This window comes from Sorex araneus, chromosome 6 (assembly GCF_027595985.1).
Source record: "Sorex araneus isolate mSorAra2 chromosome 6, mSorAra2.pri, whole genome shotgun sequence".
Classification (NCBI taxonomy): Eukaryota; Metazoa; Chordata; class Mammalia; order Eulipotyphla; family Soricidae; genus Sorex; species Sorex araneus.
Genome location: NC_073307.1, coordinates 153,462,782 through 153,474,423, shown reverse-complemented (window position 1 = coordinate 153,474,423; position 11,642 = coordinate 153,462,782). Strand labels below are relative to the sequence as shown.

General features: G+C 38.1%; 1 protein-coding gene across 1 annotated transcript; it reads right to left on the bottom strand.

Moving 5' to 3' along the window:
- Positions 1 to 274: 274 nt before the first annotated feature.
- On the bottom strand, positions 275 to 1,231 carry LOC129406020 (olfactory receptor 1044-like). The gene has a single exon (XM_055143760.1). The coding sequence runs from the start codon at positions 1,229 to 1,231 to the stop codon at positions 275 to 277; it is 957 nt and encodes a 318-aa protein (XP_054999735.1).
- Between the last annotated feature and the right edge of the window lie 10,411 nt (positions 1,232 to 11,642).

Sequence of the window (11,642 nt, the reverse complement as noted above, 5' to 3'; positions counted from 1 at the left end):
GACTACTATGTTGCTAGAAGTCAACTTATTTATCAAGAATTCAGAGAAGATTCCATTTTATAATGAAACTGTTTATTGCTTACCACATAAGATCAAGAGTGGCTACTAGTTTATATGGAGGATGAGAAGCCAATTGTGAAAGAAAGTATGCTTTGACTATTCAAACGCATTTTAATTTTGTTATTAAATTTGTGTGTCACTGTTATGGGTAGAACTCAGGTTCCCACAAAGGTAAGGCATGTAGTCTATGATTGAGACACATCCCTGACCCAAATCATCTTTCAGATTTCATGAATGCTAAAGCCTGTGTTTTATTGATCACTTTAATGAGGGCGTCTTTCACATCCTTGTTCCTGAGACTATAGATCAAGGGGTTCAGCATAGGAATGATCACAGTGTAGAAGACAGAGGCCATCTTATCTCTGTCCAGAGAATGGTTCGAGCTGGGCTGCAAGTACATGAAGATGAGGGTCCCATAGAAGATGGTGACAGCCAGCATGTGAGAGCCGCATGTGGAGAAGGCTTTGCGCCTGCCCTCTGCTGACTTCATCTTCAGGATGGCAGAAATGATGTACACGTAAGAGACAGAGACAATCAGAACAGGCGGAATGTATGTCATCCCAGCACTGATATAGATCCACAGCTGTTTGGTGTGAGTGTCTGAGCAGGCAAGCCCGAGCAGAGGCATGTCATCACAATAAAAATGATTGATGATATTGGAGTGGCCATAGGTGAGGCGAAAGGTGAGGATGGTGTGAAAAAGAGCTGTCGAGATGCTGTAGACATAGGGGACTGCTGCAAGCTGAATGCAGATGTCAGAAGACATCACAACCATGTAGAGGAGAGGGTTGCAAATGGCCACATACCTGTCATAGGCCATGGAAGCCAGTAGCAAGCATTCGGATATCATGGAGGTGAGGAAACAGCCTAACTGAGCAGCACATGCATTGAAGGAGATGACATTTTGCTTGTACAAGAAATTCCCAAGCATTTTGGGTGTAATGACAGAAGAGTAACAGAAATCGACAAAGGCCAGGTTGCTGAGGAAGAAGTACATTGGTGTGTGGAGTCTTGCATCTGCTCTAATGAGCAGGATTAAACCCAGGTTACCGACTACAGTGAAGACATAGATGGAGAAGAAAATCACAAGAAGGGGCATCTTCAAGTCTTGACGGTCTGTGAGACCCAAAAGAATAAACTCTTCTACCTCCGTGCAGTTCATCTGGGCCATATCGCGCTAAGACATCTGCATAAGGTGGAAGAAATTAATTCAATTTGATTAGATATTTCTGTAAGTGATGGTTTTATGCTTTAAAATCTTGTCAAGACACTATTTACTTAGTCTAATTATTGTTTGTATGTTGAGATTCTAAGTCAGTGTCCGTATATAAAAGTGGAAATTGTCCACAATCCACATTGCCAAAATCTCTTCAATAATCTCATACACTAAATTATTTAAAATGATAACTAGATTTGCTAGAATGACTAAGCTCTGAATTTGTTATCACGTACTATCATTAGTTTTATAAAGAAACACTGGTCTGTTATAGTGGCTTGATTCGACTGTGCAGACAAAAATCCACACCATTCAAATATTGGCTAAAACAATTTTGCATTTTCTATTTCATTTTAATATTTTATTATGAAGATCAGCATAATTTTTTAATTTTCCAATTCCATACTTAATTCAATAATACCAATTATGAGAATGGATAATAAGAAAGGGCTGATGAGATGTTTATTTTATCATTTTTGTTTCATTAAACTTTTGTGTAAAAACCATATTATCATGCCTATTTTGTTTGGAGGTTCTAGTAGGCGAGCACAGCTACTTGTGTACCCTAGACTGAAGACTAGTCCGTCTCTATTCCGGGAAGGCTGTCCTCTTCAACCAAGTGCACAGATTCAGGAGGGTTGCACACGGAGCGGTGAGGAAGGGGACACACTCCTAGCCAGCCAGATCAGCCGAATCAACCCTGGCGATCAATGGGGTGACAGATTTCAAAGCTAGATGGAGCGATAGTACAGCGGGTAGGGCATTTGCCTTGCACGCTGCCGACCTGGGTTTGATTCCTCTGTCCCTCTCAGAGAGCCCAGCAAGCTACTGAGAGTATCCCGTTCACAAAGCAGAACCTGAAAGCTACCCGTGGCATGTTTCATATGCCCAAAACAGTAACGAGTCTCACAATGGAGACATTACTGGTGCCCGCTTGAGAATATCGATGAACAAGGGATGACAGTGCTACAGTGCTACTTTATAGGTGCAGAAAAGATCAAAATTGAAATACCAATCCAAGTTACATAGGGGCCCTGAATAAGTTAGCTAGGTTTAAAACCCATGCAATTTTCACTTGGTGGTTTGCGTTTCTTCATTTTGTTCTCAATATAGTATATCATATATATTCTATTGTTAGATTCTTATATTATTTCTAGATCTCTCGATACAATATTGCTAAGCATCTTTCACTCTTTCTTATTTGTTTGTTTTTGGGCCACACCCAGTGGCACTCAGTCATGACTCTGGACTCTTGGATAAACTCCTGGCAGTTTTGGGGGGCCATATGAAAGCCAGGGATTGAACCCAGGCTGTCCTGCAAAACATGTGCCCTAATTGTACTAGCCCCCATCTTTATCTTTATTTAAACCATGAACTTTTACGCTCCAAGAGAATAAATCTACATATAATTTTATAATATATAATGACTTCTAATAAAGTCATTATTTTCTTTGTAAGTGATTTGTAACTTTCTCATTCACATTTCCAATCTCTGATGAGTGTTTTTACATTTTATTAAAAAAATTAAATTGTATTTTGTCTATTAGTTATATGTTCTTTAAGTTGATAAAATTTTTGCATTTTTTTTTGGTGTTTTATTTTTTTGGAGTGCTTAGAATTGAGCTTAGGACTCACACATGCGAGGCAAATGCTCTACTATCGAGTCAAAACATCAGCCCCACTTCATATTTCTTAAAAGTTGAATGATTAATTACCACTTTTTTTAACTAGAAATTATAAAAATCATGAATTTCTTATCAATATTAAACATCAACTCTTGTTTATGCAATTTTTCTTTCTCTTTCTTTTACCTGGAAAATGAAAGCAACATATTCTTTATTTATTTATGTACTTTTGAATTTTTGAGTCACACCTGGCAGTGCTCAGGACATATTCCTTGCTCTTGCTTAGGGATGTCTTTAACAGGTCTGAGGGGTTTGTGGTAGTAGATATTGTAGTAGGATATTGAACCAGCCTAGACCAACACAAGGCAAAAGTCCACACGCTGAACTATCTTTCTGGCCCACATTCTTGTTTTAAATCATACATATTCTTTTCTATATTCTGGGAATTATATAGGGGAAAAAGTGAATGAATGGTCTGTATCTGTTCAAATTTTCTTCAGAATTTATCAATTTTTCTTTTTTATGTACAACTATTATTCAAATTATTAAAAGGACATTTTAATGTCTTTTTTATTTTTTTCATTGATATGCTTATGAAGAAATACTGTGTGCTAATAACAAATACTTAGTTACTTTTAAATACTGAAAGTATCATCATAAATTCTGTTTTGTTTTCCTTTGTTTATGGGACACACCATATATTGCTCAGGGCTTTCCCACGGCACGGCTCAGGGATCAATCCTGGTGGTGTCAAGGGACAGTATGTAATGCTGTGGTTTAAACCCAGGTAGGCTACATACAGACAAGCATAAATATAACATAACTTGCTGTTATATTTCTCTGGTCCAGTAAATTTGTATTTTATTTTGAAACTCTAGCACAGATCCAGCCTTAATGTACAATTACAATTACAGAAAAATAAGAAAAATAAGGACCTATAAACCCATTCATTCAAAATATCTATTTGCATTTAATATGGGAAAATATATTTTGATCAAAAATACAAAGATAAAAGGGAAGATAAAACAAATTTTTTGCTTGATGTTTCAACCAAGGCTCTTATTTAAACTGTGAGCGTCTAGACTCCAACATTTCTTCCCACAAACCACGGGAAGAAATAGCAGTTGCTTATGGTGTAGTGTTAATTTGTGTACTATCAATCAGATTAATAGTCATTACCTATTTTTCACTTATCTTTCATGTTTTCTGATATTCTACCATAATGTGCTCCATGTAATTTAATCCAAAGGGTGTAAGCATATTCAAAGTTCTAAAATTTTAGTTTGTTATCTACCCATCTTGTCCCTTTTACTTGTAATTGTTTTTCTCCAATTTCAAAAGTGCAAATAGTAACATTTCTACTTAGAAACTATTTTACCATTCATTAATATATTTTAAAACTTCTTATCTTAAGTTACATGGTGATATTATTTAGTCAAGTTATTTGACATCAGTGAGTCAAAGGCCATTCTTTAGAAACATACCCTCTCTCCTGTCTGCGTGGAAGGTGCTCCTTTTTTGCCTCATAATGAATCTTAGTAGCAAGTGACTGCATAGTTTTGTGAGTGTCACTGTCCCCAAGGATCTTATCACAAGGCATGATGCAAGCAAGATTAGAAATTGCAGTTTATTCTCAATTGGGATATCAAAAGACACCAAAGATTAATATAATTTCCCATTTTTGAGTAGCTGCTTATCTACAGCTGTACTTGTACTCTAGTGCTTGAATGTTTTTCTAACTTAAAATTACTCTAGTGGGTCATGTGCAAGGCAAGTGCCCTACCCACTGTAATATCTCTCCATCCCCTAACCAAGCATATATTCACAGATGCTATCCCTATAACTTTGATTATGATAAAATATGAAAGCGAGGAAATTGTATTGCAGAGTGATCTAATTCATGAGTTTCATATGGATGATTGTGGTTTTATAAGTCTTAATATGAATGGATGTACTGTTTGCTCTCAAGCCCAACATGCAGGATTCACTGCATAAAGTCTGAATTACACATAACATGCCATTTTGTTTTTTATAGTTGCCTTTAACATGGTCCCTATATATATATATATATATATTGTTTTTTTACATTGCTTAACCTGATACATTTCAAACACTATATGTGCTAATCAAACACAACTGATAAAATATATTCACTTTATCACTATGGTTTTTCTCTTAATTGCACTTAAATTCAAATGTCTTATCCAGCACACTACTCATATTCCTATTTTTTGTTTGTTTGTTGTAAGAATTATTTTGCACAAAATGATTAAGAAACTCAATACCAAACTACAAGTATAATACTTTACAAAAGGCACAGAGATGCGTTATTTTATCAAGTGTACCACATTGGAATATCATCATGGAAAAATATATATACTTATAGAGTGAGAGAGAAAATGAATTTGATCCCTGGAACATATAATCAAAATGCATATACTGCAACTTTGACTATCATTTACAAGGCAAGCAGACTGAGATTTTGAGTATTTGTTTCTATCAACGTATTCTATACAAATACCATAAAAAAAGAAAAGACACATTCTATTTACCTCCTCACTTTATTCTAGACCACTGTCAATAGATATTTATTTAAAAAGAAAACTAACAAGATTTATTTTCACAACAGCATTAAAAAGATTAACAAATCTCTTCTTCCCCTATACATCAAGTTGAAATATAGATCTTATTTATTATTTATTTCAGAGTGACTCATTTAGAGACACAGATTTTACCAAATGCCTTGTGTTGTTGTACTAAAATAGGTCTTTGGAGAAACTGTGAACACATTATTTATAAGTAGTTATTTCCAATAACTGAGGAAGGGAATGATTGTTAGTTTTCTTAGGATGGCTATTGGCTGATAAAATAGCAACACATTCCTGGAATCAAAGATCACCCTCCACCCCGCACTCGCGCGCGCGCACACACACACGCACACACACACACACACACACACACACTTATTGGTCCACCTGGTGCCTGGTAGCCACCAGGTTGCGTGCCATGCTTCCTTACACCCACTCCTTATGCCAGACCAAATGCATTGGTCCTTTTTCCCCTTCTGCCCAATACACCTTAACCCCCGCCACCTCCTCTGCTGAGCCTCTCCCAGTGCACTAGAGTCCAGGGCACTAGGGTCCAGCCACAGGTGCACCCCCCAAAATTTCTCCTGTTTCTTCAATTTACTTGTCACTTTCTCTCTGTCTGCACAGGGTAAGTTCCAGGACCTATCAATGACACAATTTTCCTGCAACAACATCAATGATCAATTAGGGGATTGTAGAGATAGTACAGTGAGTGGATAGGATGCTTGTCTTGTAAACGACCCACCTGAGTTTGATTACCATAACCCCATGTGGTCCCCTGAGCCCTGTCTGGTGTGCAAAGTCCAGAGTAAGTCTTTACCACCTCTGAGTGTGGACCAAAAACTAGAAAACAAAAAGAAATGGTCAATTAGTAACTATGGTATAGAACTCAGAAACATGGAGCGTTTAGACAATCATCCACTCTAACGAAACTGAGTGACATATCAACATAAACAAGTGATTTCAACATCTATACATCTAGTTATACACATAAATAACTAAAGTTAAATTTCATTATCTGAGAGTTTGGAATCTCAAATAAGTATCAGCACAAAGCCATCCAAGAAACATTCTATATGGAGTCCTCAAAAGCTAGTATTGCAGGTTTTAAAATAGTTATCAGAAGTTCCATACGGAAAACTATCCATAAGTAGCACCTGAAATATTTGTTGAATAAATTAATAGGCTTGCACTTTTCTTAAATAATTGGCTGGCGAACTACTGGCACTTGAACTTGCTTTTGCTAACACCACCACCCTCCTGATTGGCCCAACCCAACCCAACCAGGGTGAGGAGCAGAGAGCTACAATGAAATTAGAAGTCATGACTGCTGCTTTAGTTGGGATTTTCTAAGCTGTTTGAGCCTCCCTCTCAGGTTCCTTGCAAGGCTAATGTGGAACTAGGACCACTGAATCCTTTTTAAGAGGACTTGATGAATCCTTGATGTGGCTTCACTCATTGTGACTTTAATACATTCACCTAAAACTCTTCGCCCCTGGCTCCCCACCTGCTGGCCTGTTTCATCTTGCAGTCTTGTGATTGCAAAAGAATCTTTTGTTTTGTTTTGTATGGATCTATGACACATATATCCTCCAAAAGTGGGCACATTCTTACCCATTACTTTTGGAGGCTATTTGGTTACTCTTAGCGTATTCCAATTCTTGCTTTTGGAAGCAAGAATGATATTTGGATTAATTCAGTGAGGGCCGCCAGCTGTCCTGCAAGACATAGGAGTGAAGTTTGAAATAACAAACTTTTTTCTAGGGAAGTTTTTAATACAAAAGTGATCTCAGGGACTTGAAAAGGTAAAAGTTGCACAGCCTGGGAGGTGTCAGTACTGGTTTCGATGTGGGGGGCTTTGTGTTTGTCCACAGTTCGCACATTCTTCCATAGGATAGGTATTTTCAAGAGTGACAATATTGAGTAATAATGATGCTCAGAGTAGAAATAGAATAGTTTATTGAAAAGTAGAAGCAAAACAAACTTCATGCCCTGGAGGAACGGAGTACCTAAAGATTAAAGTTAAAGGTAGCACTGTAGCACTGTCCTCCTGTTGTTCATTCATTTGCTCGACAGGGCATCAGTAATGTCTCCATTGTGAGACTTGTTACTGTTTTTGGCATATCAAATACACCACGGGTAGCTTGCCAGGCTCTGCCATGAGAGTGGGATCCTCTCTTAGTTTGCTGGTCTCTCCCAGAGGGAAGGAGGAATAGAACCCAGGTTGGCCTCCTGCAAGGCAAACACCCTACCCTACCCGCTGTGCTATTAAGGATGTCTTTGTTTAGGTCCTTTTAAGTGAAAATTAGGTTATTTGTCTTATCAAGTGACAAGATTGTTAAAAAAAAGAAATGCCAGCATTCCTGTTTGTTTACAAAATCACCTGGCTAATTTGGGGCCTTTGTGTTGCTAACTTAAGGCTAATAAGGTCTTATATTTTGTTTCTGTTTAGAATGTTAGTCCTTTTCTGATGGACTTTTAGAATATTTGTTTGCCTGGGTCTTGAGAAATTTTAAGTTTTCCAGGCTCAGAGAGAGCCCAGAAATTTACAGGTATGTTTAAATATGAAGGATGGGGACAGCTAAAATGGAGCTGCTCACAGTAGCTAGCAAGGAGAAAATCAAGGGTTCCTCTTTCAGTTTGGATATTCAACAAGCTTAGCAGAACCCTGGCAGACTTATGAGAAAAATCAAGCTCAATGGCATTAGACATTAAAGAGATGCAAATTAAAAAGCCTGGTTTCACTGCTATCGCAGCTAAAAAGACTATAAGGAAAATGGAGGCAAAAGCAGTGGCAAGGTGGGGAGTAAATGAGAACACTCACATCCCAGTGAACATGAAAACTGGATGTAGGGGGTTTGCTTTATCAAGTTTTATTATCACGAAATCATGAAATGCCATTAATCACTGATTTCTCAGGCGGGCTCAGTAACATCTCATTTCGTCCTTTCCCTGAGATCTTAGAAATCCATCTCAACTAAGCCCTCCTAATGATGTTGCACTGGGGGCACTTCAGGGTCAGGGCAATGAGATCCAGCTTGTTACTGGATTTTGCATAGGAATGCACCATGGAAAGCTTGCAAAGCTGTCCCATGTGGCAGGAAACTCTCAGAAGTTTGTCAGTTTCTTCCAGAGGGAGAAGTAGGCTAAAGATATCGCTTCTGGGAGCTTGCTTTTAAGTCTCTCTCTGGATGTTGGCTGTTGATGGGATTACACACACCTGGGTTCCTCTGTTGGTACCTTCATGCATGAGGCCTGTCCGAACGTGTGGAGAGGGGCCTCCAGCATGGCTGTAGCTAGGTTCCTGTGGTCTTCAGCTGCCGGGAGCTCTGGTTGGGGTGGGGAGGGAAGCTGGAGCCCATCCCCTCTGAGGGGCCCCGGGGAAGACAGCCAGGCGTGCGGGCAAGAGACTCTCTGCCAAGTTTTATTATATCCTCAACTATCACCCCAGTGAAAGAGGAAGCCTCTTTCTTCCCTTGCAAACTGCTAAGAGCAGTCCCAGTTTTGACGGTCTTCCCTTCCTCCATTTTTCACCCAGTTGTCCATTTTTAGAAACCAATAAAGTCTAAGGGGCTGTTCCTAGCCACTTCAGTGTTGAAATGCTCCATTTTTTCCCCTTCAGTAAGAAGTCCTGACGGGAAAGAATATTTAACCATTACCCATCTGATAAAGGACTAATATCCGGGATATATAAGACACTAGTAGAATTGTACAAGAAAAAAACCTCCAACCCCAACAAAAAATAGGTAGAAGAAATGAACAGAAGTTTCCTCAAAAAATAAATACAAATGAGCAAAAAGCACATGAAAAAATGCTCCACATCGCTAGTCATCAGGGAGATGCAAATCAGAATAACAATGAGATATCATCTCACACCACAGAGACCTACACACATTCAAAGGAACAAAAGCAACCAGTGCTGGTATGGATGTGGGGGAAAAGGGACGCTCTTTCACTGTAATGCCGACTGGTCCAGCCTTTCTGGAAAATAATATGGACAGTCCTTCAAAAACTAGAAATTGAGCTTTCATATGACCCCGCAATACCACTTCTGGAAATATATCCCAAGGATGCAAGAAAGCATAGTAGAAATAATATCTGTACCTACATGTTCATTGCAGAACTGTCCACAATAGTCAAAATCTGAAAAAAAACCCGAATGCCCAAGAACAGATGACTGGTTAAAGAAGCTTTGGTACATCTACACAATGGAATACTATGCAGTTGTGAGGAGAGATGAAGTCATGAAATTTTCTTACAAATGCATAGACATGGAGAGTATCGTGCTAAGTGAAATGAGTCAGAAAGAGAGGGACTGCATTCATCTGTGGCGTATAGAATAACATCACATGAGACTGACACCCAAGGACAGTAGATACAAGGGCCAGGAGGATTGCCTCATAGCTGGAAGACTGCTTCATGAGTGGAGGGGAGAATGCAGATGGAATAGAGAAGGGATCACTAAGAAAATGATGGCTGGAGGAACCAGCTGGGATGGGAGATGCATGCCAAAAGTAGATAATGGACCAAACATGATGACCTCTCAGTGTCTGTGTTGCAAGCTATAATGCCCTAAAGCTGAGAGAGAGTATGGAGAATATTGTCTGCCATGGAGTCAGGGAGAGGGTGGGATAGGGGATGTGTACCGGGGATATTGGTGGTGGGGAATGTGCACTGTGGAGGGATGGGTGTTTGATCATTGTGAGATTGTAACCTAAACATGAAAGCTTGTAACTATCTTATGGTTATTAAATAAAATTTTTTAAAAATGTCCTGAGGGGACAGGGAATTTCAGCAGGAGAGCCTGAAATCTTTGTTTTCTACCAAGTCATAATGCTAAGGCTTCAGGCTACCAGGATGATAGCTGACATAATCTATGATATACTTTTGCTAAGTAGCTTCAGAAATTTATTACTAAAAGTCACAAAGATTAAATACTCCCAGATGTGTTAAAGTTTTACTCACCCTTTTGCCTTTTAACAAAATTAACCTGACTTGGAAATTATTAATGCAAATGTCATTAGTCAAAAACTCTTGAAAAACCAGTTTCTACTCAGGATCAACTACACATAAAGAAAAACCTAAAAATAAATGGGAGTGTGACACATAATGTTATGAGTGACATTATTTGTATTCAGAGCAGCATTGTTTGCATTTGATAAAAAAATCAGATAATCTGAAAGGCAACTGTTAGTTATTTAGACATTAGTAAATGGCCTCATAATACAATCATATCTACATAACTGAAAATATTTTTCAGTAATAAAAAAAGCTATTTTAATGTGTGTAAAAAGAAAAAACATAGATAAAGCAGAAACTAAGGAGTGAAAGAAAACAATAACATATTCTGTTGTATGATTTCATTTAGATAAAAATGTCTAAAATAATGATAAATGAGAATGTTAGTTGCTATGAGGGGTCAGTGTGAGGTGTGAGTTAACTGGATCTAAACACAAAGAAACTTTTTGCAGGGGTATAACTTTTTGCAAGCAAACAACAGTTCTAATGCTACAACTACATGCATATATACACGCACTGACTTGTATATGCCACTTTAGATGTGGATCAAGGTACAAGAGAATCACTGTTTCTAAGCATACCCAGAAAAACATTAGGAGGAAAAAAATGAAGAAAGTTCATGTTACTTCTCTCATCCTGTATACTGTTGTTATTTTAACTTGTTTTTTTTTACTTCCCCCTCCTTTTTTTTTCTCTCAGCGGGGAAAGGAGGTGTTGAGTCACATAATTTGGTACATAGGCTGGGATATTCCAGGCTTTGTGCTCAGGCGTGACCCCAGTTCTCAGCGGATCCTTAGCTCAGGGATTTGAACTAAGACCAAGACCACTTCAGATGTATGCAAGACAAGTGCCTTACCTTCTGTGCTTTTGATCTGTTTTTAACGTATGTCTCACCCAAGTCCTGAATATTCTTTTCAGCCTATTTTCAAATTCATTGGCAAAATTGTAGATAATTTTTGGCTTCGACATTAACTGCATATATCTAAGAATTTCAGTTAGTTTTGAATTTACCTGCTCCCATATGAACTCTTCATAATTTAAGTCTTTATTTAATCCTCGCTTTCCTTCTGACATGTTCACAGTTCTATCTGAACTACTTCTTCATTTACCTAAGGAGATCTAAAATGACTTTTT